The sequence below is a fragment of the Carassius carassius genome, chromosome 40 (assembly GCF_963082965.1).
Source record: "Carassius carassius chromosome 40, fCarCar2.1, whole genome shotgun sequence".
Taxonomy (NCBI): Eukaryota; Metazoa; Chordata; class Actinopteri; order Cypriniformes; family Cyprinidae; genus Carassius; species Carassius carassius.
The window spans coordinates 9023435-9051347 of NC_081794.1; the positions used below are offsets into that span (position 1 = coordinate 9023435).

The 27913-nt window shown below is 37.2% G+C and overlaps 2 protein-coding genes and 1 pseudogene across 2 annotated transcripts; 2 read left to right on the forward strand and 1 right to left on the reverse strand.

The window, feature by feature from the left end:
- Positions 1-205: 205 nt before the first annotated feature.
- LOC132121861 (progestin and adipoQ receptor family member 4-like) lies at positions 206-1730 on the forward strand (annotated as a pseudogene).
- Positions 1731-5105: 3375 nt separating this feature from the next.
- LOC132122076 (protein pelota homolog) lies at positions 5106-11625 on the reverse strand. Its single transcript, XM_059531956.1, has 13 exons — positions 11414-11625; positions 10564-10656; positions 10328-10478; positions 8344-8434; positions 7417-7580; positions 7141-7201; positions 6894-7055; positions 6325-6371; positions 6176-6249; positions 5719-5790; positions 5544-5618; positions 5409-5440; positions 5106-5326 (listed from the first exon to the last, which is right to left on the reverse strand). Exons 1-13 carry the CDS (start codon positions 11452-11454, stop codon positions 5232-5234), a joined length of 1158 nt encoding a protein of 385 aa, XP_059387939.1. The 5' UTR covers positions 11455-11625; the 3' UTR covers positions 5106-5231.
- Positions 11626-12058: 433 nt separating this feature from the next.
- ppp1cab (protein phosphatase 1, catalytic subunit, alpha isozyme b) lies at positions 12059-26515 on the forward strand. Its single transcript, XM_059531957.1, has 7 exons — positions 12059-12365; positions 14413-14544; positions 14660-14890; positions 15910-16014; positions 19431-19654; positions 24901-25035; positions 25789-26515. Exons 1-7 carry the CDS (start codon positions 12311-12313, stop codon positions 25903-25905), a joined length of 999 nt encoding a protein of 332 aa, XP_059387940.1. The 5' UTR covers positions 12059-12310; the 3' UTR covers positions 25906-26515.
- Positions 26516-27913: the final 1398 nt, after the last annotated feature.

The window sequence follows — 27913 nt, forward strand, 5'->3', positions numbered from 1 at the left end:
CATATCGACAGTTTAATAAGAATTAAAAATCATGTGTCGAAGTCTACCTGTAGGCTAGTGTTTGTACTTAAGGAACCGTATTCTTTCATGAGAGGACCTCTGCTGAGTCTGACTGCTGTCTGCTGATTGGCTAAGACACCAAGTAGCATTAAATTGGCCCACAGCTTCTTTGCAAGCAGTTTTACATGCAAGTATTTACGAGATAATGGGTATCTGGTGCCAGAAAGTTACACCTTTTCCTAACGTTCTTAGAAACTATGTATTTATAGCTTGATTTTAAAGCATTTGAAGAGACTACAGAGTTTCCTCTGAAGGGAAGGTGGTCCAGGAGACCTGAGCATATTTTATATTTTCCGCAGTGGATTATTTTACTAGGCTACTTGTTGTTGCAAGGCCTGCATGTAGTTGCTCAATTATCGAAATCCATTCTGTGAAGCTTCCACCTTTTTTCTTTTCTGATATTAATGTCAGTGGAAGTTTGGAACTCTTCAGTTATTGAATCAGCAGAGCATTAGCAACTTTTATGCACCCCGCTCTAGGCTTGACCGTGGAATATCTAGCGGGGATAAAATTTCACAAATTTTGCAAATTGTGGAATCCTATCGAAGTAGCACGTGATATTACTGTAATATTATCAAGAAATGTGTACTATCTGGTAATCTGTACTTCTCCAATTTGCAGGTGATATTTGGTTGAACACACTAGTATTAGAATGTTGGTGAACACATTTGGCTTGCTTGTTGTATCAACTCTTACCACAATAATTAATTTCACTCATATCAAACCAGTCTCATATTGTAGCACATTCTCTTCTGTTTTGTCCATCAGGTATCCCCTTCATCTATCTTCATGGATAGGAGTGGTGCATTATTTGGCTTGTATGTCTCCTACTGTTTTTTCAGCTTCATGAACCATGAGGATGGAGCACCTATTTATGACACACTGATGTGCCTCAACATGTTTGGCATCTGTCTCGTCAACACTTTAGGTAAGATAAGAAATTTAGGACTAGACAGAGATTACTATAATATACACTGCATTGATGAGCCTATAAAAATTATGGTTTCTAATACAGATATATTCATGCAATACAGCTACATAAATATCTATCCATCATTTATATATATTTTCCAAACAGCTTGTCCTATGTAGGGTCTCAGGGATGCTGAAGCCTATCCCAGCATGATACCACTCATGATACAGTACTCACAATATGAACACTTGCATGTTTATAACATGCATTTAGAAAATAGCTTGATTTGTCGTTTTATGCTGACTTAAAAAAAATTCAATGAATTCCATGTACTTTTCTTTATGCAGGTGCTCTGCCAATCATTCACATAACTTTGTTGTGTTACCCATCCTTCCACCGTTTGGCGATGTTGGCATATCTCCTCCTCTCTGTCTGCGGTGTTTACTGCTCTGTTACTGCACAGAGTAATGTGCACTGCCTGCAATCTTTCGCTTGGCAGGCGATGTTCTGCTTCATTCTCTTTATGTTATGTCTAACTGGTGCAGACAGAGGAAGCTCCACTTCTCTTTGCCTCTACCTCACCATGGATACTCTTGTGTTGCTAGGAGGACTAGTCAATATTTCCCACCTGCCAGAGCGCTTCAGCCCTGGGTGGTTTGACTACTGGTTTAATTGTCACCAGATTATGCACATCATGGTCATCCTGTCCATTTACATGGTGCTACATATGTCAAATTTGAAATGTATATCAGCATAAAATATTACTTGAATTTAACAAGCTGGACTTGAAGGTCTTTGAAAGTCTTTCTCTGAAAATCACTTAAGTATACCATCTGGGCATACATGGGGAAATCAGTTTACATTTTGAGAGTATGCATTTATATATCAACTTTCAACACGGTTAAATTTGACAACACAAAGTTTACGAGTAAAGCTACAAATTATTTAATTAACATCAACTGCCTCCATAATAATATTCTGATACGTACAAGTGAAAATCAATACACAGCATGAATTAATTATTAATTATTCACCAGAATATTAGCAAAAGTGGTTCCCTTTCAAGGGAACTTCGAACTGCGCCTCTAGGGGTCGCTATGGGGAACACCTCATCGTGAACCGTAGAGCCCTGCACGGGCCTCAAATCTAGGCCCTGGCCCGAGACGCTCAGGCCCTAGCCCGACCCGTGTCGGACAGCTCATCAGAATTATCAGCCCGAGTCCGACACGAGCACGTGTTATTTATTTATTTATTTTATTACACAGCGGAAGCCTGCCCTATTTGCAACAATTAAAAAAGGGGTCAGTTTTGTGTTATGTTTCTTTTCATTTCTTTATCAAGTTAATTTAGAAAAATGTACTAAACGTACTAAATGTACTAAGAAAAATGTACAACACTAAACACAGAGCGAGCCAGTCTTGACAGTTGCGGTAGCAGGGTCTCGTGCTGTTTCCACCATAGCAGCACATCTCATCCATCACCTTCCATGTTGTGATTGAGGCGCATGTATTGCTGTACTTCATCGTCGTCATCCTCGTCCTGCTCCACAATGTTTTCAAACTTGGCCAGCGCTGTCTTCTTTGTTGCGTGGCCCGCAGCAACAGGTGCAGACACAGAAATGTTCGCCGCTGCATGAATCACCATTTTATAATTATTAGTTGGCCAACAAGGCTATTATTAATACATTAATTTAGAGGCCTATAATAGCTACTACTACGATATGTGGATATAATTGAAGTATAATCGTGGGTCGCGCTGATATAAAAGCGTGCGTGCGTGCGTGAGACTGTCATGTCAGTATGTCAGTGTGATTATAACGGGTTGAATTATCAGATTATGAAAGTTATGAGGTTATGAAATGTCTTTCTATGTTTGTTTTTCTATCGTCGACGTCTCATTTTTTTTTTTTTTATTAATGTCTAAAAATATAAATAGAAGGATAACCCAAAAAAGGCCCGAGGCCCGACCCGCATGTGAGCTATAACGTGAAAATTGGCCCGAAGCCCGGCCCTAGGGGCATAAATAAGTCAGACCCGTCAGGCTCGGTCTGAAATGCAGGGCTTTAGTGAACCCGTCTCTGAAGCATACATCAACACCAACGAGTTGGCCGCCGACAGCCTCTGATGTCACTATCGGTGCGACTATAAACAGGCACCGGGAGAACACGTCATTCTCTTCTTTGTCTTCACTGACTGTTCTGTTTGAAGCGTGCATCTGAAAGAACTGGTAAGAGTGATCTTTCTCTGTATATCAAGTGTGAAGAGCACACACGCAATGTCTTTGAGGAGGCAATCGGCGTTCATTGTGAGTGTTTTTTTCAAGGAAAAAATGTTCTGCTCTCGTTCATCTCTCTTCCGAAAAACAAGGCAGTCATCTGCTTCCCGCGGTTAAGGACCTACCGCTGCTGAGGCACGGAGGAGAATGAGCTCTTGAGAATTTCAGGTGGATCTGTCTGAATGGTTTAGAGAGGGACTTTCCCTTTTGTGCTCGTTGGCGGCTTACGAAAGAGAGCCTCGGGAGGATGATGTTATATCTTTAACACTTTCTGATACTAAGGTTAGTGCTCTGCTGGGTTTCTACCGAGGAAAAGAAGGAGATATTTGAGGATGGTGAAGAAGCTGAGCCTTGTCAATCATCCAGCCCTGCATATGTAGAGCTGTTGGAGGTTATGGATTGCGTCACGGCAAAGTTGGACTTGCCATGAAAGTGCGCTAACAAGGTGATGCCGTGAAGCCGCCTTGATGAGCGTTATCTTTCTGACCATAGCCCTCCAGCTCAGGTGAGCCTTCCATTTCTGCCTGATCTCCATGCAGAGATCGAAAAGAAATGAAAGAGGACGTTTTCTTCTCGCATCCATCGGTTTCAGCATTATAGTTGTGACGACATCGAGGCGATGTGCGAAAGCAGCTATGAGAGGATGCCCCCTTGTAGAAAGAGCTTTCTTTCTGCGGGGGAGACATCCTCTCTTAATCTCCCTCCTTGCCATCTAAGCCCCTTCAACTCTGGCCAACTCTTTGGTGTTGTTTCAATGTATGCTTCAGACACAGGTCATGATGAGGTGTTCCCCATAGCGACCCCTAGAGGACGCAGTGTCTCGTTCCCTACTCAGGGAACCATGGTTACATTCGTAACCTGAGACGTTTTCTCCGTTATTTCATACATGATGTAAACGTGCTTCAGGAACGAATGTTTAGTTCAAGTGTGAGTGCATGCCGTATAATTGCACAGTCATATTTTGTACAATTGTATTTTTTGTACAATAATTGCACCTTTGCTAATTTTATTGTAAATTAAATAAATTCATTCATTTCAACAAATATAAATTCAGTATAGATTCTGCAGCTATTGTATTCAACGTTTTTTTGTTTTTTTTTTACCAACATGCCCCCAACTTGTAACCGCAGGGCTGCGTGGTGCCGTTTATGTGCATTAAATTCATAAAAGTGATCTTTCCTGACTTGAACACACTATAAAACACAAGTCATCGTCAACAAAGAAGCTACTTTTAAATCTAAGCTAAATATGGTCTGGAAGCTGCTCCTGCATGGGTAGGTAACTTACATTTGTATTGTTATTGGAGACTAAAATGTGTGTGACATTGTAAATAGTGTTTGATCGATGTTCATTAAATGTTGATGATTGGTCAAATATGCATAGCAATTTCTAAATACACTCCAATCACCTTGGAGAACGAATTTTAAAATTGGAAGGAATGATTATGCCGAGTAGTGCACACAGAAAACAGCTGAACATTCACTAGGGGCTGTTTTCATGCCTGGCTCATTGGGAGTGTTCGTTATCCAAACCTGCAAATTTTCTTCCTTAGTTTGGTTTGTTTTTCGTGTGCAAATGATCTACCTCTGAAAAGGATGCATTGCAAGGATGCATTGCAGTACCCAAATACCTGTGTCCAAACTATCCTAATCATCCACAGCTCTGTAATTCCTTAAAAAAAATTAATTAGCAATTATTAACAACTAAATGATGTTTCAGTGACTGCAGAGTAATGTGAATTATGTATCTTTGATTAGACAGAACACAAGGATTAATAATGATGTTCAATACTTTTTAACATTCTTCAGAGCTCTGCTTTTCTGCTTAATCATTTCAAATAATCACAATTACCCTGGTGTTTTGTGATGTTCCAACTGATTTCAAATCCTTTATTAAGGCCATAATAGAGTCTCAATCCATTTAGTCCTAACTGTGAAGCATTTCCGCTCTTTCATTTCAAATCCTTTTGCATGAGAAGATAATGTTAGTCTTCATCCGAGCTGCTGTCCTCCTCAGCTTCAGACACATCAGGGATGGGGAACCTCAGGATGGCCGCCACTCCACTCAACTGATTCAATTCTGCAGAGACAAAATCACACCAGGTCAGTCACATTGCGAACCAAAATAGCTCTGAAACAAAGACTACAGAAAACAAACTTACGTTCTCCAGATACGTGTAGGCTTGAGAATATTCTAAAAAAAATGGCATTAAACAGAAGAAGAAAAGAGCTCAAATATTTTGCATAACACAGATGAGATAACAAGAAAATATGACCATACACAATCATTTGAATACCTGACATTTCCTCCATTTTCCTTCACGTTGTCTACAAGCCGAACATACCGGCTGCGGGTGGCTATGTCTTGATGTCTGTCATGGAGACAAAAAATAAAATGCATATTTTTATATGAAGTACACAATTAAACAGTATAGACCATCACATATTTATTTGATTGCTTTTTAAATGTACCTAAATAGTTTGTCACTGATCAGCAGGATGTCAACGGCTAAAGCTTCACTCGCTCTTTCCACATGAGCCAATCTGTACAGAGCAAAAGCTTTAATAGACGCAAATACTGTTATGAATGATCATGTCTGAAGAATGGCATTCTACTACTACTTATAGTAAATAACTCTGCTACAACATATCAATGACTCTCATTGGAGTATTAATAGACTTATGTTAGGGTTAGCAGAATAATTTGACAAATATTTGCTTACAGTAACTAGAATGTCTGATGGAGGATCATCGAAATAAAGTGTTAACAGATAATAAACAGACAGTTGCGAAGTTGCTTACAGTTAGTAGAATGTCTAAAGTAGACTATCAAAATAAAGTGTGATGAATGTTTTTTTTCCCCCTCATTGAGATGGTGTGTGTGATACTGACAGGAATGACTTATTTAAATAGTAGTGATTATTATCACCCATAGAAAGCTCGATCAGGCTCCTGTTGAAGCATCTTGTAAAAGTCTTCCAAAGCCTTAACCTCTCCAGCTGCCTAAAACAGAAAAAAAAACTGTGATGGAAATGCTTGAAGTTATGTGTGCAAATATACAAATCCAAATTTGGTCACCTTGGTGTCTGACAATCGGGCGGTGACTGCTGGATCACACAGCACTTCTGTAGAATTAAAATTTCACATTAATATTGTCACATTAAAACAACGAAGAAAAAAACAAACAAACAAAAAAAAAACTTAAATGCAGATACACAAATGTGAATATGACATTTTTATGACAATTTACCTCTCGGTATGTACTTTTTTGCTCTTTTAATTGCATAGTAAGCATATTCAATTATTTAATATTTTCATGCATGTCTAAATTCAGTAATTTGCATGAAATGTGTCCAAATTATATCCATCTAAGGGGTTGCCACACAATGATATATTTAAGATTAAATATCTTTGCATAAAATCAAGATGCCTAAAATCAGATTATTTGTAATGTTTAGGTATTTTATATTTTCATGAGTCACAAACGTTTCATTAGGTGACTTCACATTATGTAATGCTATTCGATTCCTTGAAGAACTGTAGATTTTATTCATGTTTTCCCCATCCCAATAAAATCTGTCAAGCCTGCTAGTCAATTGTGAAGGTTTTGCACATCTTCACTTTTGAAAGGTGAACAGAGTATTGACCTTTGAGTGAATACTTGTGTCCAGATGAGGAGTGCACCACCATGAATTTGGATCTGTTCTCCAGGAGAATTTTACAATCTTGCCTCACAGCCTCTCTAAACAGGTATGAGATGAACTGATCTTTCACAAATCCAGGACTGGCCACCAGAATACACTTCACCACTAAAAAACACACAAATGCAACAAAAATATCAGTATTTATTCATCCATACTTATCATCTGAAAAAAAATAAATAATAATAATTACCATCAAAACTGAAGTGTCTAAGAATGCCCTGCATGACAGCCTCGTAAAATCTCTCCAGTGCCTGAAAGAGAACACCATCATTGTATGCATATTTTGTAATACACATGCATCAACTGAGAAGCATCTATGCAGCACATGCAGAAACAATAGTTACATCCATTGTATTTCTAATGGATTACAGTTTTTAAAAAGATTACATCTGTTGCTAACAATCATTTCCTCAATATAATGATAATGCATTGTCAGATTTATTGTCATGAGGTTTTATTGGCTCACCTTGTCATGTTGAGCACAACTGCCTTTCCTCTTGCGAGGGATGGTGACCTCAACCTTTGCCCTTAGTAAGGTCATGGCTGGCGTCACAAGAACCAGATTGGCCAGACCTTCCTGCATCACAACAGCAGCCACATCTGCTTTCTGAGCAGGGTCACATGCCTGCTCTATTGACGAGGGAAGAATCGGGGTTCAAATAAACTAGCGATGAGCTGGATCAGATTCATTCATGTTTTAGTATGCTCATGGTTGTTCTCTGCCATGCAGTGAAAGTGAATGGTGACTGCAGCTGTCAAGCCATTAAGATGCTACAAAATTCAGCTCTGTTTCTCACACATCATGTCTCTTTACATACCATCCTTATTAAATTGAAGTGCCTGTAAATGCTAACATAATAAAAATATTAATAAAAAAAGTAACTACATGCCTTCTAGGTCTGGAAAGCATTAAAACCATCCTTTTTACCATGGTAGCTGTAAAAAAAAGTCACTTTCACATTTTTCTCAATTTTAATTCTAGTTTGGGTGGGAAATTAATGTAAAGATCCCGGATACGAGATTCATCTCAAGTGGTTGTAAACAGACGGGACAAATTACAAAAATAAAAATTTGAGCTTGATAGAGGTGATCAACATCCATTTCCACTGCATGAAAGAAGAAAGCAGTGTGATTTATTTGCAAAATATATCTTTTTGCATTTCAAAAAAATAAAAATCAATTTTTTTAAACCTGGATGCCAACATAAATTATAATTTTTTTTAATAAATATGAAACCAGAAAAAAATAAACATTTAGTCGTCTTTATTTTTTATAATCGTCATTATCTTTTTTCTATTTTTTTTCTATTTTGTTACATAGTATGTGAAATTCTTATTAGTCAGAAAAACTACTTTTAGTCAGAAAATATACTAAAAACACACCAACACATTACCAATTCTGTCTAACACCACGCTGTCCCAGAGTTTTTTGGCAAGAGTGAACTTCCTGTTGAGCTCCAGTTCAATGGTATGATAGGCACCCATCTACATATTACACAAGAGAAAAAAGTATAAAAGTAAGGTCTGGAAATTTAGGCTAAATTAAAGGGAGTGTTCGCCCAAATAGCAAAATTATGTCATTAATAACTTACCCTCATGTTGTTCCAAACCCATAAGACCTCCGTTTATCTTCGGAACACAGTTTAAGATATTTTAGATTTAGTCCGAGAGCTCTGAGTCCCTCCATTGAAGCTGTGTGTACGGTATACTGTCCATGTCCAGAAAGGTAAGAAAAACATCATCAAAGTAGTCCATGTGACATCAGAGGGTCAGTTAGAATTTTTTGAATCATCAAAAATACATTTTGGTCCAAAAATAGCGAAAACTACGACTCCATTCAGCATTATCTTCTCTTCCGTATCTGTTGTGAGAGAGAGTTCAAAACAAAGCAGTTTGTGATATCCAGTTCGCGAACGAATCATTCAATGTATCCGGATCTTCTTGAACCAGTTCACCAAATCGAACTGAATCATTTTAAACGGTTCGCGTCTCCAATACGCATTAATCCACAAATGACTTAAGCTGTTAACTTTTTTAATGTGGCTGACACTCCCTCTGAGTTAAAAACAAACCAATATCCCGGAGTAATTCATGTACTCAAACAGTACACTGACTGAACTGCTGTGAAGAGAGAACTGAAGATGAACACCGAGCCGTGCCAGATAATGACTCGTTCACGAGTCAAAAACCGTTTCTGTCAGATGCGTCCGATTCGAGAATCGAGGAGCTGATGATACTGCGCATGTGTGATTCAGCGTGAAGCAGACTGACACACAGAGCATCTGAACGGAACTGATTCTTTTGGTGATTGATTCTGAACTGATTCTGTCCTAGTGTTATGAGCGCGGGTAAACCGAAGGCTTGAATCAAGGGCAGTCATCGCAAATGATGTCATTACGTCGAGCGCAAAAGAACCGGTGAACCGTTTTCTTCAACCGGTTTATTGAATCGAACTGTCCGAAAGAAGTACTTGTGATCCGAAAGCTCATGCAACCGGTTCTTGACTCGTGAACTAGTCAGTCTATTGTTCCTTATCTGGCTCGGCTCGGCGTTCATCTTCAGTTCTCTCTTCACAGCTGTTCAGTCAGTGTACTGTTTGAGTGCATGAATTCCTCCGGGATATTGGTTTGTTTTAACTCAGAGGGAGTGTCAGCCACATTAAACAAGTTAACAGCTTAAGTCATTTGTGGATTAATGCGCATTGGAGACGCGAACCATTTAAAACGATTCAGTTCGATTTGGTGAACTGGTTCAAAAAGATCCGGTTACATCGAATGATTCGTTCTTGAACCGGATATCACAAACTGCTTTGTTTTGAACTCTCTCACAACAGACACGGAAGAGAAGACAATGCTGAATAAAGTCGTAGTTTTTGCTATTTTTGGACCAAAATGTATTTTCGATGCTTCAAAAAATTCTAACTGACCCTCTGATGTCACATGGACTACTTTGATGATGTTTTTCTTACCTTTCTGGGCATGGACAGTATACCGTACACACAGCTTCAATGGAGGGACTGAGAGCTCTCGGAATAAATCTAAAATATCTTAAACTGTGTTCCAAAGATAAACGGAGGTCTTACAGGTTTGAAACAACATGAGGGTGAGTTATTATTGACATAATTTTGCTATTAGGGTGAACTATCCCTTTAACATACTGAATATTCCCAGAGGGTCAATATAAATTCCTATACTTAATATTCAAATTTATACAGTATATATTATATTTTAGGTGTGAAGTTGGCACAAATGTCAACATTTATATCATACATTTTACATAAATTGACATGTCATAAGTGCAACAAACCTTTGAAATATGAAACAAATCGAAGTTAAATATTTTAAAAAGCACTCTATACATTTCTAAATGCACTCTGACCTTTACATACTGGTTCTCCTGGATGTTTGTTCCTTTGACTCGGAGCTGACAGGCCTGGGAATCAAAGTCTATCGTCTCCACACATAAGGTCAGTGTGGTGCGCACACGTGAACTGCCCACACTGCCTGTGGAGGACTCGGTCTGCACTTTCCTGTTTGTGACATCAGATTGATTCCATGGAGAAGAAAAACTTACCTAATAAGTGTGATAAAACAAAACTGGAAAAAGGGACAGACCTGATGGTTGAGGCTTGGAGGCTGTCGCCCACCTGCAGCAGGTTGTAGGTGTGCCACATATCCTCTGCTTCCTCGGGTATTAGTGTCACCTGACTGAAAAAATAAATAATCAAAAACAGAAGAAATTTTTACTCTTGTTCACTCTTGGGACTGCACTAGGGCAGCTATTTTCTGCTTCTATCTGACTGAATGGGGTAATAATGAAATTATGAAAGCTACTGTCTTTTTTCAATAAACAAAATAATTAAAATCTGACATGAATGATATCAAACATGTTTTACACTACTTATTTAATGTTACATCTATTTATATATATTATTACATTTTTTTATATTAAATCTGAACTCAATCCAGCAACAACATGGTTGTTATACGAGTTAGCTGAAGAAAAAGTCAAAGTACATATGGAATCAAAAACTGACCATATTTACTTTATTAGCGAATTTAACTAGTTATGTGATGAAAAATTAGCAAAACTTTGTGTGCGTATCTGGAGTGAATTAATTTATTATTTGAAATAATGTAAAAATGATCTGAAATAAAATAACTTAGCACACAACTAGCCACAATCGGTCAATAGAAGGCGCGACAGTAAAATAAAAACGCATTTTGGGGCTGTGGCAATATTGTGTTTGTGAAACAATCATGCCAAGTTTGCCAACAAAGCACTGGGTTAACAATGACAGCATCTGAAGTATAAGAAGCGCTTTTCCAAGTCAGTTCGACAAACAAAGAAACATTACACTAATGTAATTTTATTCATACCGAAGTACCCAGTTGTTGCCGTTTGATTCCACCACTGCATCATGGTACTTCCACAGCACTCTGAATGCGCACAGAAAGAACTTACCCGGCATTATCCTTCTCGATGTCTTTATGAACCAACTTCATGGTCAAAGAGGTTAGCTATTCAAAACCAAAATTCATATTTGATTGTGAGTGTTCAATTCCATTTAATCGTCGATTCTGGTGACGTTTCCGCATCAGCAGTGGCACATTTCTGCCACTTTAGAATGAATCGGACGATTCGAACTGTCGCTTGCTGAACACGTCAGATAGCTGATGGATTGCGTCATTAAGTCACTTCTATCTTTACTTTACTAACGTAGGCTAAAAAAACAAACAAACAAACAAACCAACAAACAAACAAAAACCTTCCATTGGCTGGAAGAGCAAATACATTTATATTTAATTTATCTGCCGAATGTATTATTTAACTACTTTCTATGAATAATTTGCAATCGGTGTTAATACAATATATAAACCATTCGACCTGAGAAATGTTTTATATCGCAACATTAACGAGGGTTACCAGTGTTTTGCGTTTATACGGTGAATCTGACGTTACAGACTGATGAATGTGGTTTTAATTTGCTTGTTAACGATTAAATATAGAAAAGATTGACACACAGAATATCCTATTGTCTTTTCGGATCTGCATTTGAAGCATTCGTCACAAGCCGAGAACAAGCAATCAGATACGCACTTTAGTGTCTACCCCGCCCCTTCGGCGTTTCCTACAACCGTCAGCGGTCGTGGTGCTAGTTTACCCCGGATAACGAACGACCGAAGGGACCATTCGCGGCAATAACAGCATAATATGAACTCAGGAATACTGTCCGTAGTGTGACTTTTTTTTAAAATAGAGGTTTGTTTTAAAGTTATTGTCGTGTAATTGTACTGGGCGGTTTCCTGTGTCGTCTTGTTCCTGTCTCTGTTAGCCGGCTAATCTCCACCGAGCGACAAAATGGCTGATTCAGACAAGTTAAACATAGATTCGATCATCCAGCGCCTTTTGGAGGGTAATAAACTTTATTATTTCTTATTACAAACTGTTCCGTTTTATCATGTTATATAGCGATTATGTGTATGAAAATGTATGCTTTTATTTGTTAATTTCCTCATCTGCAACCGAACGTATATGTAGCAATGTAGTATTGGGTGTAGGTACGTAACCCTATAAATCCCAATCATTCGAATTCAAACCAATTCGAATGTTTATTACATTAAATCCGAACAAAACTTTAGCGCATGCGCAGTGCGTCAATCGTCTCGTTCGGAAACGGAGAACGCAACTAGGAAGATATCACCCGTGGTTTTGCCAAATTGTGACCCCCTGAGTATTACCTCTTCTTTAAGGATCATGCATGATTGACAAGTGGAGAAGGGAGAAATACCTCTAATAGAAATACATAAACAACAGTTAAGATTATAGGAAATGTAATCATCGTGCCATTGCCTGCATTCCAACGTGATGCTTCATTGTCCAACATTGCCACTACAAGCCTTTTAGTTAAAATCAAGGGAAATAAAAGTCTTTCTGTTCAGTATATTGTTAATAAGTACATCAAATAAAAATATACAAAAAAAAGGCTATCACAAGAAAGAGAGCATTAGTCAGTTGTTGGAATTTTTCTGGTTCTTCAGTGGTTGGAGGAGGTAAACATTGAGAGAGGAGTAATTTGTGCAGGCTCGCTGATGCCCAACGCATAGTATATGAAATATGTTTGGTTTATCAGTCAAGTGATAAGAAACTAAGATACTAGGGAAAGTAGGTTATGTATTATAAAGTAAGATGACACCGTATTACTAAGAGGAAGAGAGAGAGAAAATATAACCAGATTTATGCATAGGTATTGGGTAATTCAGGATTAAATGCACATATTTGTTAAAACATCCAAATGGATTATGTGATTATTGTGGTGAAGATGAAAATGCAAAAGCAATTGCCAAAAATACATTGTAAGGGTCCAAATTATACATTTTTCTTTTAAACCAGAAATTGTTAGGATATTAAGATCATGTTCCATGAAGATATTTTGTAAATTGCCTGCTGTAAATATATACAAACTTAATTTTTTATTAGTAATCTGCATTGCTAAGGACTTAATTTGGACAACTTTAAAGGCGATTTTATCAATATTTAGATTTTTTTTTTTTTTTGCGTCCTCAGATTCCAGATTTTCAAATAATTTTATCTCGGCCATATATTGTCCTATCCTAACAAATCATACATCAATGGAAAGCTTATTTATACAATATATTTATCTAAAAAATACCCTTATTATTGGTTTTTGTGGTCCAGGGTCACATATTTAACTTTCTAAATATCTCTTGGGCAACTGTGACTTATTAGCTCTTCTCTCAAGTCGCACCTTTGGAAAATTCACACAGTGATTTTTGGCAAAGATGTCACATCACTGCAAGCTGTGGTTACCACAGAAACGGTCAGTGTCCTGAGATGCACCATTGTGACATATATCCGATGAAATGGCTTCTTAAAAAATGTAGGAAGGGATTTCATGGTGTCTTCAGTTACACCTACAAGCACAACCCAGTCTGTACGTGTATATAAATGTATTATCTAGAGACAGACATGTAGCTGCCTGCAAAAAAATGGTTAAAGGTCGTGACAGATTTGTGCAAACTAATTGCATGCAATTTGCTGACTTTTTTAATATATAGGTTTTTAGGTTATGTGTGCTAGATGTGGAGAAATAACCTAATGCTTTTACTCATTTATACAAGAATATTAATATTAATGGTTTTAAAATGATGAAAAATATGAATAAAAAAATTCTGTAACATAAAAAAAATGCCATGCTTGCTTAGTTAATCTAAATTTGCATTTGTATATGCCTAGTGTTACATCACTCTTAATATTTAATTCTTTAATTATGTCTTAAAAGCGGATGAGAGAACTACTATTTCATGGCCTTGATTGTCTGTTTTTTTTTTTTTTTTTCATGCAAGATCAGACGTCACAACACAGTTCTTAAAATGCATACAGATAAGTACACAAATTCATAACACGCTTATGAATGCTTTTTTTTCTGTCTCAATTTTCAGTGAAGGGCTCCAGACCTGGTAAAAACGTTCAGTTAACTGAACAAGAGATTCGTGGATTGTGTCTGAAATCTCGGGAAATCTTCCTTAGTCAGCCGATACTGCTGGAACTGGAGGCCCCTCTCAAGATTTGTGGTAAGGTTCTGATAACCATTATGCTCCGTTTTATTTTTATTTTAAATAGGCTAGTTCTGACAGAGCTAGTTAAAAAAAGTAATAAAAAATAAATCTGTTCTATTTCTTTCTGCAGGTGATGTTCATGGTCAGTACTATGACCTGCTCAGGCTTTTTGAGTACGGAGGATATCCTCCAGAGAGTAACTACCTGTTTCTGGGAGACTATGTAGACAGAGGCAAGCAGTCACTGGAGACCATCTGCCTGCTGCTTGCCTACAAGGTCAAATATCCAGAGAACTTCTTTCTTCTCAGAGGAAACCATGAATGTGCCTCCATCAACAGGATATATGGATTTTATGATGAATGTGAGTATGCTTATATGGGGATGAATAGTATGAGCAAAAGCTTAGGTCATGGTCTGATGGTCTCATTTTGTGTGACTATTTATTAAGTCTATAAATTGTAATTAAATTGAAGCATTTATATCTTCTGTCTATTCAATACGTTTACCATGTTAAATGGGGTGAGTGTGTGGGAGGAGGGGATACCATCTCATCAGTGTAGAGCAGATTGTAATCTAATGGTTTCAATGTCTCAGGGCTTCACAGTTCACAGTAAAACAGCAAACTCGATCTCTGCATGTGCTGTGAGTGCATGCATTAAGGAATGCAACTTGCAGACAGAATAAATGGTGAATAACCACAGGACTAAAAGATGATTTAGGATGCATTCACATTTCGTAGGTTTGGATCGATTAAAACAAACTCTTATTTGAATTAGTGTGAATGCTGCCACCTGAACCCTGGTGCGCACCAAACAAGCGGACCAAGACTGAAAAAGTGGTCTTCTCTGGTGTGGTTCGATTAAAATATGAATGCAGCATGGACCAGAGACATCTAAACAAACCAAAAACAGGATGTGCAGTCATAACATTTAACCTTAAATAGGACACAATGATCAAGTATGCCTGGTTCTACCTGTCATAGTGCGATGTTGTCCATTAAAGTTCAGTACAGGTGTTGGAACACGTCATCTTCATTTGTGTGCAACGGAGGAATTTCTTCCACATTTTCTAAGCTCTTCACGAGTTGACAGCTAATAAATACCACAATGTACGCACATACCAGGAGCACAATTAGCCAAACGCGTAGCATTGGTTTGGAAAATCTGGAAGTTCAGTTACAATTTTATTTTTATTTTTTTAATCTTCAGGTTCGTTGTAAAAATGCCAGTGTGAATGCTAAGCAAACCAGGATTAAATGTGTAAATAGCTTTTTTGGTATGAACCAAGCAAACTGAACTTTAAGGGTGATGCATATGCCTGAATGAATGTCACCATTTTGCAATCTGATCATCATTTTTTCTATGTTTTGTTTTGGGGCAGGTAAAAGGCGGTATAACATTAAGCTTTGGAAGACATTCACAGACTGTTTCAATTGCTTACCAGTAGCTGCTATTGTGGATGAGAAGATTTTTTGTTGTCATGGAGGTAAGTCAAATTTTCTGTAATGTCTTCTTTACAGACTGTTACAAAATCATCAAATGCTTGTATGGAAGGAGTAATTTTGGAGAAGTGTAGCATTCTGATTACATATGTATAATATTTTTATTAGAATCTACATTGTTGCAGAATTCCTAGAGAGCAGGGGCCTGAACTATTGGTGGTGGCTGAACAAACTCAGGGTTACAGGATTAGTTTTGAGTTGACTGAACCAAACCAGTCCAATCCGGCTTTGTTGATATCATGAAGCTGATCATGAACTTTTTCTGTAATCTCGGGCTTGATCCTGAGTTAATTGAGCATGTGCACATGAAAGTGTGACATCATTAATGAACAGCCGATCACATGCATTGAAACTTTGATTCACTTCCTTGTGAGAGTCCGTGTGATTCACTACCAAAAATATAAACACATTTACACAGCAAGATGAAACAATCTATCCTTGAAAGAGGAAAACTTAGAGAAAACATATTTTTATATAAAGTGCAAGTAAAGGTTGTAAAGTTTTTATAATTGATAATATTTATAGGTATAAAAACACTTTAAACTAAGCTCATGTAGTTATGTTTACAGCTATTGATTCTAAAACCTTATTTATATTGCATATTATCTGTATATTAATTTAAAATGAAAGCTTAATAATTACTATTAGGGATATGCCGGTATCAAATTTTCCTGTTGCGGTTAATTGATTATGCTTTTATCACGGTATACGGTATTATCACGGTATTGAAATTGTTTTTAAAAAGTGGTCATAATACAGTATAACAGGTTAAATAAATTTTTCTTATAACAAAAATAACTAAACATTTAAAGCAATACAGAAAAATATATAAAAGTTAAATGTTTTACACATTAAAGTGCAAAAGAACTATAAAAACCAATAGGTATCACTTTACAGTAAGACCTCATTAGTTAACCTTAGTTAAAGCATTAACATCCAAGGCAAGTTTATTTATAGCACATTTCGTACACAATGGTAATTCAAAAAGAAAGTAAAAAAAAAAGTCATGAAGAAAAATAATCACAAAAATAAAACAAGCAATTTAAGAACTTGAAAATGATTTAAAAGTTGACTTAAAATGAATTTAAGACAGTTTAAAAATAGAAAATGATTTTACATAAAATACAGTGCAATACATACAATAGTGTAATCAGTTCGGACATCGCATAGTGCTCATTCAATAAATGCACAGCTAAACAATGAGCAATAGCTACATTTGCTATAGATGTTTTTAATCTTTGTTAAAAAATACAAGTCTTATATCATGTTAGCTCATTAAATAACACAGTTGCAACTTTCAATTTTAACACTGTGTTATTAAATATTGGAATACCTAAGATTAATGAATGTTCAGAATAATTTTTTCATTGGCAGTTTAACTTATGAAGCCATAATGTAAAGTTTGAATGACCAATAAAAGATCAAAACGCTTTCAAACAATATCTAGGGCATTTGTAGTCCAGATTAAATAAAAAAAATAAAAATGAATGTTTGAAGATAAATAGCCTATTAAATCTAAATATTTCAGTAGTTGGATCTGTAATAAACACCATATGGAAAACACAAATCTGAATGGTTATTTAAGATTATTTTTATGATTACAGGGTAAGGGCTGCATTTAGCGCTATCTGCTGTCAGAGACTGAATGTGCTTTCATTCAGCATGTCTCTCACGTGTTCCTCCATGTCCTTCTCATGCGTGCTTGTTTACATCAGAGCACAAGCGCTCTTTCAAGCAGCATACAGCGATGTTGTGCATTTTAAGCAGCTGATGAGAATAATATTCTTAAAATGCATTCCAAATTCTGAATAATTTTTAATGTATATTTATTCACGGTATTTAGAAGTGCCCACGATAACAATATCGTGCATATTAATCACCGCAATATATCGCATTACCGAATACCGGCACAAGTCTAATTACTATTAAACTAAGCTGGCTTGTGTAATGGATTTAAGGGTATAATAAGTATATAAATTATATAAAAAATAATCCTCTCTAAAAATCAGATTATTTTTTCTATTTAGCGTCCTTTAATTTGGAGTAAGAGACACCGGGGAAGTGGCTTTATTGCATCATAGATGTCACTTTGCTTGAAGCTGATTGGTCAAATTTTGGTTTGAGATTTCTAAACCAGAACATAACCTGCCATGGAGCAGGATAACTGTGGAGTGTAAGTTACTATGTCCGTGAACACCGCTAAAAACCAATCCTCTTTCATGATATATAAAACTAGTGGTCGACTAATATATCACCTAGACTGACTTTTTTTTTATCCATTGCCAAATGATTAAAAATGTCTTAAATATTAATAAAATAAATATTAATATCGGGCTATCAGTCCCCCTGCTTTCCAACATGTTTGCATCGATTATCAAAAAAAAAAAACAATATCGGTCGACCACTACCTAAAACCCAGAGTTGGAGCGAACTAAGATGAAACTTACCTGGCTAGCGACCTGAACCAGCTTCATGGTACAGGCCCCTGGTTTGAAAGGTGGGTAAAGTTGAGTCATCATAACAAAAATCAGAATTTTTTTTATTTGTCAAATAGAACCTAGCCAGAGCATACTGTTAAGGTCTGTGGTGTTGTAAAGCATACATTATCTTATTTTCCTGTAAAATTAGCATTTATCCCATGGGCATTTTTGTGAAAAAAAAAGTCAGAGAATGGTACATGTGAGGTAGGGCTGCACGATATTGGGAAAAAATGACATTGCGATATTTTATTTTTCTGCTATATATATATATATATATATATATATATATATATATATATATACATACATATTGCCAAAGCATTGTACATAGCAGAATAGAAACAAACAAAACAAAAATACATATATATTCATAAGAAAAAAAAATTACATGCAAAATAAGTCCATATACATTTCTATAAACATTGATGGTACTTCTAATGTACTCTCTGTCTGTCTCTCACGCGCGCGCTCTCTCTCTGTCTCTCACGCGTGCGCTCTCTTTCTGTCTGTCTCTCTCGCGCGCGCTCTCTCTCTCGTGCTCTTTCTCTCTCTCTGTCTCCCTCGCGCTCTTTCTCTCTCTGTCTCTCTCGCACGCTCTCTCTGTCTCTCTTGCGCTCCCTCTCTCTCTGCCCTGTTAAACTTGCATGTGGTTTTCAGTCCTGTCAATTATAAACTTTCACTCTATGATGGTTAAGCTGTGCAATTAATCCGCGAATCACATTCGTCAAGGGCAGGGGAGTAGCTGGCCCGTACAGTTAATGAATAACGGATCAACTACGACAGCCTACATCGCACATCCTGCGATGTGACTATCGTGGATTCGTACATCGCGATATCGATGCTTAAAAGACACATCGTGCAGCCCTAATGTGAGGTTCTTGATGTGTTTCTAAACTGCAGTTGAATGATCTTTTACTCAGGTCTTTCTCCGGACCTGCAATCTATGGAACAGATCCGCCGTGTGATGAGGCCCACAGATGTCCCTGACCAGGGTCTGCTGTGTGATCTGCTCTGGGCTGACCCAGATAAAGATGTCATGGGCTGGGGAGAGAATGACCGTGGTGTCTCTTTCACCTTTGGGTCTGATGTTGTGGCCAAGTTCCTCCACAAACATGACATGGACCTCATATGTAGGGCCCACCAGGTAAGTAATGAAGTTCAATGAATATAGTTTCATCACATTGCATATATGTATCTGTGTAGCCAAAAGCACCATATCTGCTTTGAAGAGCAGGGTTTTTTTTAGGGTTTTGGTTTGCGTAATAAGCTGAGATCGGTGTGTTTTGAGTTTTCATTTCTTCTTTTCGTTTATTGAGAATGATGCATTCTTTTTCATGCATCTTTATTTTTAACAGCGATGGGAGAAAAGATTTTCAAACAAACTGAATCAGTTGCATTACATTTAGTCATTTAGCAGATGCTTTTATCCAAAGCGACTTACAAATGAGGACAATCAAAATCAACAAAAAAAAGCAATGATATTCGGGTGCTACAACAAGTCTCAGTAAGCTTAATGCAGTATAAATGCAATGTAGCAGGATTTTAAAAAAAACTTATAATAAAAAAAAAAGATAGAATGGAGCAAGCTACTGTTTTTTGTTAATTGTATGATAAATTTAAAAGGAAACAAATAGATAAAATACAAAATATTAGAGCATTCACAGTGTTAGTTTCTTTTTCCCTGTTAGTAAATAGAGTGCAAGTTAGTGTCGTGGGAGTCAGCCAAGTATGGTGACCCATACTCAGAATTCGTGCTCTGCATTTAACAGAGCAGTGAACACACACACACACTGTGAACACACACCTGGAGCAGTGGGCAGCCATTTATGCTGCGGCTCCCGGGGAGCAGTTAGGGGTTCGATGCCTTGCTCAAGGGCACCTCAGTCGTGTTATTGCCGGCCCGAGATTCGAACCCACAACCCTAGGGTTAGGAGTCAAACTCTCTAACCACTAGGCGACGATTTTCCCCCCAAAAACGTTTGTCACAGTCACAGGAAGGAAGAGGTGGGAACCAGCGAACATTTAAACACTAATAAAATAAACAAACACAAAATGAAAAAAGAAGCAGCCTCTCATGGACGACTGCCAAACACAAAATAAAGTCCAGACCTGGTCCTCTCTAGTCTTGTCGTCACTTCTCCTTTTATCCCTCGGGAGCTCCTCCGTGGGACTTGAGACCTTTGAGTGGCACAGGTGTCACACATTAGCATTTTACTCATGGCGATTTTCATCCGATTTTGAGCCGATTTCTGACTCGTGCGACTCTTTTTCGGGTCAGGCCGATTTTCAGCATTTTCGTGCGTCGTTTGTCGTGCAATGTACAAGGGCAAACGAGAGGCGATTAACCTCTCCCTACCGGCAATTGGTTGGTCAGATGGATTTCTGACATGTAAGAAATTGGGTGGGGTATCGCACTATTGAAGCAGGGCTACAAACCGATTTTCTGTGTTTCCCTCACTGCGCATGCGCTAAACCATTAACGAAACCATGGTGACACGGAGTGTAGTGTGGACTGAAGTGATGGAGGGAAAACTTGTGGAGTTATGGCAAATAAAAATAAAAGTGGGAAGAAAAGGCCTGCTTGACTCCAGTTTGCGTTGCAAAATGGATAAACCATATTGGCCACGTCTTCCGAGCCACCTGCGCGTCTAGATAGGCCAATGTCTTCTTAAAAAATCTTTTTGGACGTTTCAGCACACAGAATTGCGCATATCACCAAAGCAGTGCGTTTATTCTGGGAATGCATGTTTATTCTGAAACAGCCACAAACATCCGGATTCTGGGGGATCCTACGTGTTGATTCCATTGATTCCCCACGTATAGTGTGAGCAGTCAAATCGCAACTCGACGATCGAACCGTACAGTGAGCGCATAAAAATCGTGAGCTTTGGCTTTACATCGCATGTGATCTACTCATACAGTGTGAGTTGGTACCTTGCCGAAATCGCATAACAATCACACAGTTTTAGCCGATTCTTGAAGAAGGACTCGGCTGCTTGGATTGATTTGGGTAGGTCATTCCACCAGGAGGGAACATTTAATTTTAAAAGTCTGTTAAAGTGATATTGTGCCTCTTTGGGATGGCATAGTCAAGCAATGTTCACTTGCAGAATGCAAGCTTTTAGAGGGCACATAACTCTAAAGTAATGAATTTAGGTATAGGGGTGCAGGTAAACATTAATACCTTTTGTATTTTATGCGAGCAGCTATTGGTAGCCAGTGCAAATTGATGAACAGAGGTGTGAAGTGCATTCTTTTCGGCTCTTTAAAAATTAATCTTGCTGCTGCTTTCTGGATTAATTTGTAAAGGTTTGATAGAACTGGCTGGAAGTCCTGCCAAGAGAGCATTGCAATAGTCCAGCCTGGACAGAACAAGAGCTTGAACAAGGAGTTGTGCAGCATGTTCTGAAAGAAAGGACCAGGATCTGCAGGACCGGCCAGTTTTATCCATGTGGTCTGAAAAAGTCAGCTGATCATCAATCATAACTCCAAAGTTTCTGGCTGTTTTCGAAGGAGTCATGTACCAAAGTGGATGGTGAAATTATGATCAAACGATGGGTTTGATGGAACCACAATCAGTTCTGTCTTGGCAAGTTAAAGGTGATGGTCCTTCATCCAGCAAGAAATGTCTGTTATGGTGTGTTCACACCATACTGAATGCAATTGTTTGCGTGAGTAAATTACATACAAAGTCAACGCAAAGACATTAATGGAGGTAAATTCGCCACGTGCAAGCCAATCCTTAAAAAGCTTCTTGACATGTCCAGTTGAATCGGACAGTGGAAGACAGCATTATTGTAGCTGTCTGTCTTTTTTTATAAAGGTTTTTATATAAAACAATAGTAATATCAGTGTTATATATACAGTAGCAAAATTTAACGCATTAATGCAGGATCCTAACAAAAATGCACATTAATGCAACTCCTCCTCTGGATGGTGCTGTGAACCCAGACACGCCGGCGTTTGACTTTCCATCGTTTTTGAGACTTTGTGACAACTATTGATTTGTAGTTCTCTCCACCATGGTTTATCATTGTTTTTATTTTTATTTTAGTGACACGAAAAACATTCTGACTAATCTAGATTAGGGATATGCCGGTATCAAATTTTACTTTTGCGATTAATCGCTCATGCTATTATCACGGTATTGAAATGTAGTTTTTAAAAAAGTGCTCATAATACAGTATAACAGGTTAAAAAAGTTTTTTTTTTATAACAAAAATAACTGAACATTTAAATACAATAAAGCAATACAGAAAAATATATAAAGTTAAAAGTTTTGCACCGATTAAAGTGCAAAAGATATATAAAGACCATAGGTATCACTTTACAATAAGATCTCTTTAGTTCACCATTAACATTCACAATGAACAATAGTCACATTTGCTACAGAAGTTATTAATCTTTGTAAAAAAATAAGTTTGTTCATGTTAACTCATTAAAAAATACAGTTGCAACTTTAGATTTTATCAACGTGTTATTAAATATTGGAATACCTAAGATGAATGAATGTTCAGAAGAAATTTTCATTGGCAGTTTGTTAACCAATGAATTAATGTTAAAAATGAAGCCCTAATGTAAAATGTAAATTAACAATAAAAAAATCTAAAGTTTCAAACAATTTCTATGTCATGTTGTAGTCCAGATTAAAATAGCCTATTAAGACTTAATACTTAAGTATTTGGCACTGTGATGAACATCATAGCAAATACACAAACATGATTGGCTATTTACTAGGGGTGTAGCGGTACGTATCTCGGTTTTAAAGTCACGGTTCGGTTCATTTTCAGTGCAGTAAGGGAAATAAATGCAAACATTAAACTGCAGGTTGTTTATTACTATAAACTTTTTTTTAACAATTTGTTTACACTTTTTTTTTTTAAATACTTTTTAATAAAATATATATAAAATAAAAAAAGAGTAAGAAATAAAATACTGCTGCAAAGTTCTCCACTAAATAAAATACTCTGTCTCAAACCAATATCATATAATAAAATATAATGAAAAATATAAATAACTAACTATGTGCAGCATTACCAATTGCAGCATTACCAATCCCAGCTTGTAGGCCTGCTCATATTTAAAAAAAAAAAAATATATATATATATATACACATACATACACACACACACACACACACACACACACACATATACATACATACATGCATACATGCATACATGCATACATGCATACATACATACATACATACATACATACATACACATATATATATATATATATATATATATATATATAAAACTTTTCCAAAGTGTAAAGTTGCAGCATCAACAGTTTCAGTTTATAGACCTGCCGGTGACACACTGGCATATTGCACCTGTCAGAAATAGTCTATTTTGCCGTCAATACTGTTGACGGTGTCCTTTATCAGTAGGCTTTATATTTATGCTCAACATGAAGTATAGATATTGTTGTCGTGAAGACAAGATCCTGGTCTGTCGGCGACCTCCATCTATGACACCTACAAAAGGAGCAGCGCGCCAGCGCCGCGTCAGGCACAGTTCTGGTGTGTAAAGACACAGAAAAAGCGAAGCAGCCGTCACGCAACTGACACACAGCAGAAACGCCACGCTCACGCCACGCAGCCAGTGTGTCATCGGCCTTAGAATCAGCTGCAGGGCGGGATTTGCGCTGAACGCGGAGACTTCCGCCACTTAATATGTTCATTTGGAAACACGAAAATGTACCTATGTTCCGCATACAAAATATTGCATTCGGTCATTCGGTACACACGTGCACCGTACCGAAAGCCTTGTACCGAAACGGTCCGGTACGAATACACGTACCGTTACACCCCTACTATTTACAATTATTAAATATGTTTTAGAGTACATATATAATTATTCACTGTATTTAGAAGTGCCCAAGATAACAATATTGTGCATATTCATTACTGTGATATATCGCATACTGGCACAAGTCTAATCTAGAGTAAGTGACGCAATGCACATTCACTTCGCATATGCTGTGAACACACAGACAAGCTGAGATGCGAGCAGCTATCATTGGATCATCAGGATGGAAGGAGAGGTAGGGTTAAACCAATTGTTTCACAAAATGATTTACTGTTTCGAAGCACTCGGAACGCTACATGCTGGTGAATATTACGTATTAGAAGAGTGAAAATGCAGTGAAAACTCAGCCCAGACATGGATTAAAAATTCCTTCTATGAAGCAGTTGCAGCCTCAGATGCTGACATGGCATTAAAGACTGATTTCATTTTGATGTATGCTCCCAATCGCTGGTTCAAAACATGAGCTGCACAGGTTTCTAAGCTTCACGAAGCAGTGTTTTAAAAGAGCTCATCTAGAGATAGCAACATGAAATTTTTGTGCAGCATTTGTGACAATCTTCTGCTCTCTGAACAGGTGGTAGAGGATGGCTATGAGTTCTTCGCTAAGAGGCAGTTAGTCACACTTTTCTCAGCTCCCAACTACTGTGGAGAGTTTGACAATGCAGGTGCTATGATGAGTGTTGATGAGACCCTGATGTGCTCATTTCAGGTTTGTATGTGCTCTTTTAGTAGCTACTAGAGATTCCAGTAGCTCACCTTTGGACAAAATTCAAAGCAAAGAGTTTCCTACAGAAAATGAATTAAATTTAACTTGTTAACTGTCACCCTGTCCCGTATACGGGATGCTTACATTTACTTCACTATATTACAATTAAATCCTAATCTAATCATGACAAACTATATATTGCTGGAAAGGTCTAAGACTCATAAATTGTTTTTTTTTTTTTTGTAAAAAATTATATATGAAAAGTAATAGATTAATTTATGGCAAGAGTGCACCTCAAAAACCTACATCATATCAGGAGTTCTGACCTTTGTCAAAAAAAAAGTCTTTGTTGCCTTTTTCTCTCACATTTTAGAAATCATCAGAAATTATAAATAACTTGAAAACTTACAATCTCAAAATTCATCATTTTAAAATCAAACATTGCATTACCATGAAAATGGTACATCAAAATCATATTACAAAATGTTTTCAGTCATGAATTATAAAAATTTAGGTTTGGATCATTCACTTTCAAGTCTATGTTAAACTAGATACTGAATGGCATATTGCAATGTAAATGTGAGTTTATTGTATAAAGAACTTGCCAAACGTCAAGATTGGGTTAAATATGTATAATCTCTATTTATTTTCATAGGTAACAAAATATTAAATCTAAATATTCAGTGGATTTCTTAAGCCTTGCCTAATTTTACATTGTACCTGATGATGGTTTTTAAGGCTCTCTGTTTCTGTTAGATTCTGAAACCAGCGGAGAAGAAGATGATGTCGTATGGTGGTGCAGGAGGATTTGGGTCTGGTAGACCTGTAACTCCTCCACGAAACGCAGCCAAGGGCGGCAAAGCAAAGAAATAACATCAGCTACAGCAATACATCCTCTCCATCATTCTACCTCTCCTTTTCCTTCTCCACTTCCTCTTCAACTCCAAACACCAAATCAGTGCAGGGCTTTTTTTTTAGCAGTCTACAAGACAAGACTGCTGGGAATCTGAGCTGTCATGTGTGTGCTTGATTGAAATGCCCCTGTGGAGTGTGTTGGTTTTGAAACAAAGTGTGTATTTGTAGAAAATTGTTTTTTTGTGTGTGTGAGGGATTCTTTTTTTCTCTCTCTCTCTCTCTTTTTTTTTGGTAACCGCTCACCTTTCACTGCGTTTTTAGATGTTCTGGTTGATTTCCTTCTAATATATCTTCATGTCTTCAGCCATAACATGATGATCCTTTTTAGGGCATTTATTGGACCTATGTGGTGCCCTTTTCTTCAGACCAAACCTCAGGGTCCAGCTTTTGATCCCCGTTGTGGGGACGGACTTTTCCATTCCCCTTTAGCTCTAAAGCAATCTGAAAGGAGGTGATTGTGCTCTTGAACATGTGCAAATCACTGCCAGTCTCTTTAATGTGAAACTTTTTCCAAGTGCGTCTCTTGTTTACAGTAGTTATTTGACGGCATCCTGCACATTTTTTCATATATCTAAATTGGTGCATTCTTTGCTTCTTCAAACTGCACACTCAGGTAGAATTTAGCCTGGCCTGTGGAATTTTTTCTTTTTTTCACTAGCTTTTTTTTTTTTGTTTGATTTTAAAATCATGTATGGTGTGCAAAGAATTACCAAGTGTGAATGTCTGCAAAGTGGGTGCCATCGCTGTTTGTTTGCACAGAAAAGCACTGTTCCCCGGAATTTTTTTTTTTTTTTTGAGTGATTGTGGCTATGTGCTACTTTGTAAACTGCAAAGCTGACCTTTTTCTGTTAAAATGACTTTCTTTTTTTCTTTTTTTAAGTAGTAATGAATTTACCCAATAAATTTAGAATCTGGTGTATATTTGGTGTATATATACGTTTTTATGTATAAATGTTTAGTGTCTTCTAAGATGAATGTTATGCTTTGTCCAAATACCCACACTTGTGGTCTTTGCACTTAATCACTCGACTACTTGTATTATGAATTTTCCTTGAAGACCACAAGTGGTGTTTTCATTACCTGATGGGACACACTTTAATTTATGGTGCTTCTAATTAAGTGATAAAAATCAGTTGCAAATGATGTACAAAATAAATATAGGCTACTCACCTTTGCACCGATAAAATATTTAGCACTTTGTTTTACTACCAGTTGTTATTAATAATTAACTTGCATTGGAAAGGTTTCTGTGACCTCTAGCTATCTTGGAAAAAAAGTCTTGTGATTTCCACAACATGATGCATGTTGGGATACACTAAACCTTGAATACTGCTCTGGAGCGTTATTCGAGGTATTGTGTGGATTTGGTGCGTGTAAAGGGCTCTGTGCTTTGGCCTTTTTAAGATCTGGAAAGTCTTTTACTTACTGTCACACACATGCACTCTCAAGTGGCCAAGACCGCAAAGTGTGGGTATTTGGACCAGTAAAATGCATGAATAATGTGTTGTTTATATTTCTTGAGTTTAAACTAATGTCTATAACTATGAAAGATTGTTACTGTTCTGTGATAAAAGATTCACAATGCTGGGAAAAAAAAAAATATATATATATATATATATATTTTTTTTTTTTTTTTTTTATATGATATGAAATCAAAACCATGAACAAATGTTGTGTTTGTGGACCAAACAGACGCGGATCAGTAGCGGACTGCAAACACGGTCCTGTGTGAAAGCACAATGAGTCCGTGCTGTGGACTGCATATGCACTGCAGACGGAGTATGTGTGAAACAGGCGTTACAGGGAAGATGGATGCTGCAAAACTAGTAGAACGTGACACAGAAGAAATTGTGCCAAAAAGAGGAGCCGGGTCTGTTGTAAGGAGGGTTTTTGGTTTCCAAAAATCTGACGTCGACCAAACAACCATTTTATGCTAGTGCTGTCGGGCTAAAAACACCTTGGAATA

Excerpts from the sequence above, each read along its gene's own strand:
- LOC132122076 (XM_059531956.1), bottom strand. The coding sequence starts at position 11,454 with ATGAAGTTGGTTCATAAAGACATCGAGAAGGATAATGCCGG. Across the intron at positions 10,479-10,563 it reads CTCCAAGCCTCAACCATCAG|GAAAGTGCAGACCGAGTCCT; the intron begins GTCTGTCCCTTT and ends TGTCACAAACAG. Across the intron at positions 8,435-10,327 it reads AGGAGAACCAGTATGTAAAG|ATGGGTGCCTATCATACCAT; the intron begins GTCAGAGTGCAT and ends TGTAATATGTAG.
- ppp1cab (XM_059531957.1), top strand. The coding sequence starts at position 12,311 with ATGGCTGATTCAGACAAGTTAAACATAGATTCGATCATCCAGCGCCTT. Across the intron at positions 12,366-14,412 it reads CATCCAGCGCCTTTTGGAGG|TGAAGGGCTCCAGACCTGGT; the intron begins GTAATAAACTTT and ends CTCAATTTTCAG. Across the intron at positions 14,545-14,659 it reads GGCCCCTCTCAAGATTTGTG|GTGATGTTCATGGTCAGTAC; the intron begins GTAAGGTTCTGA and ends TTCTTTCTGCAG.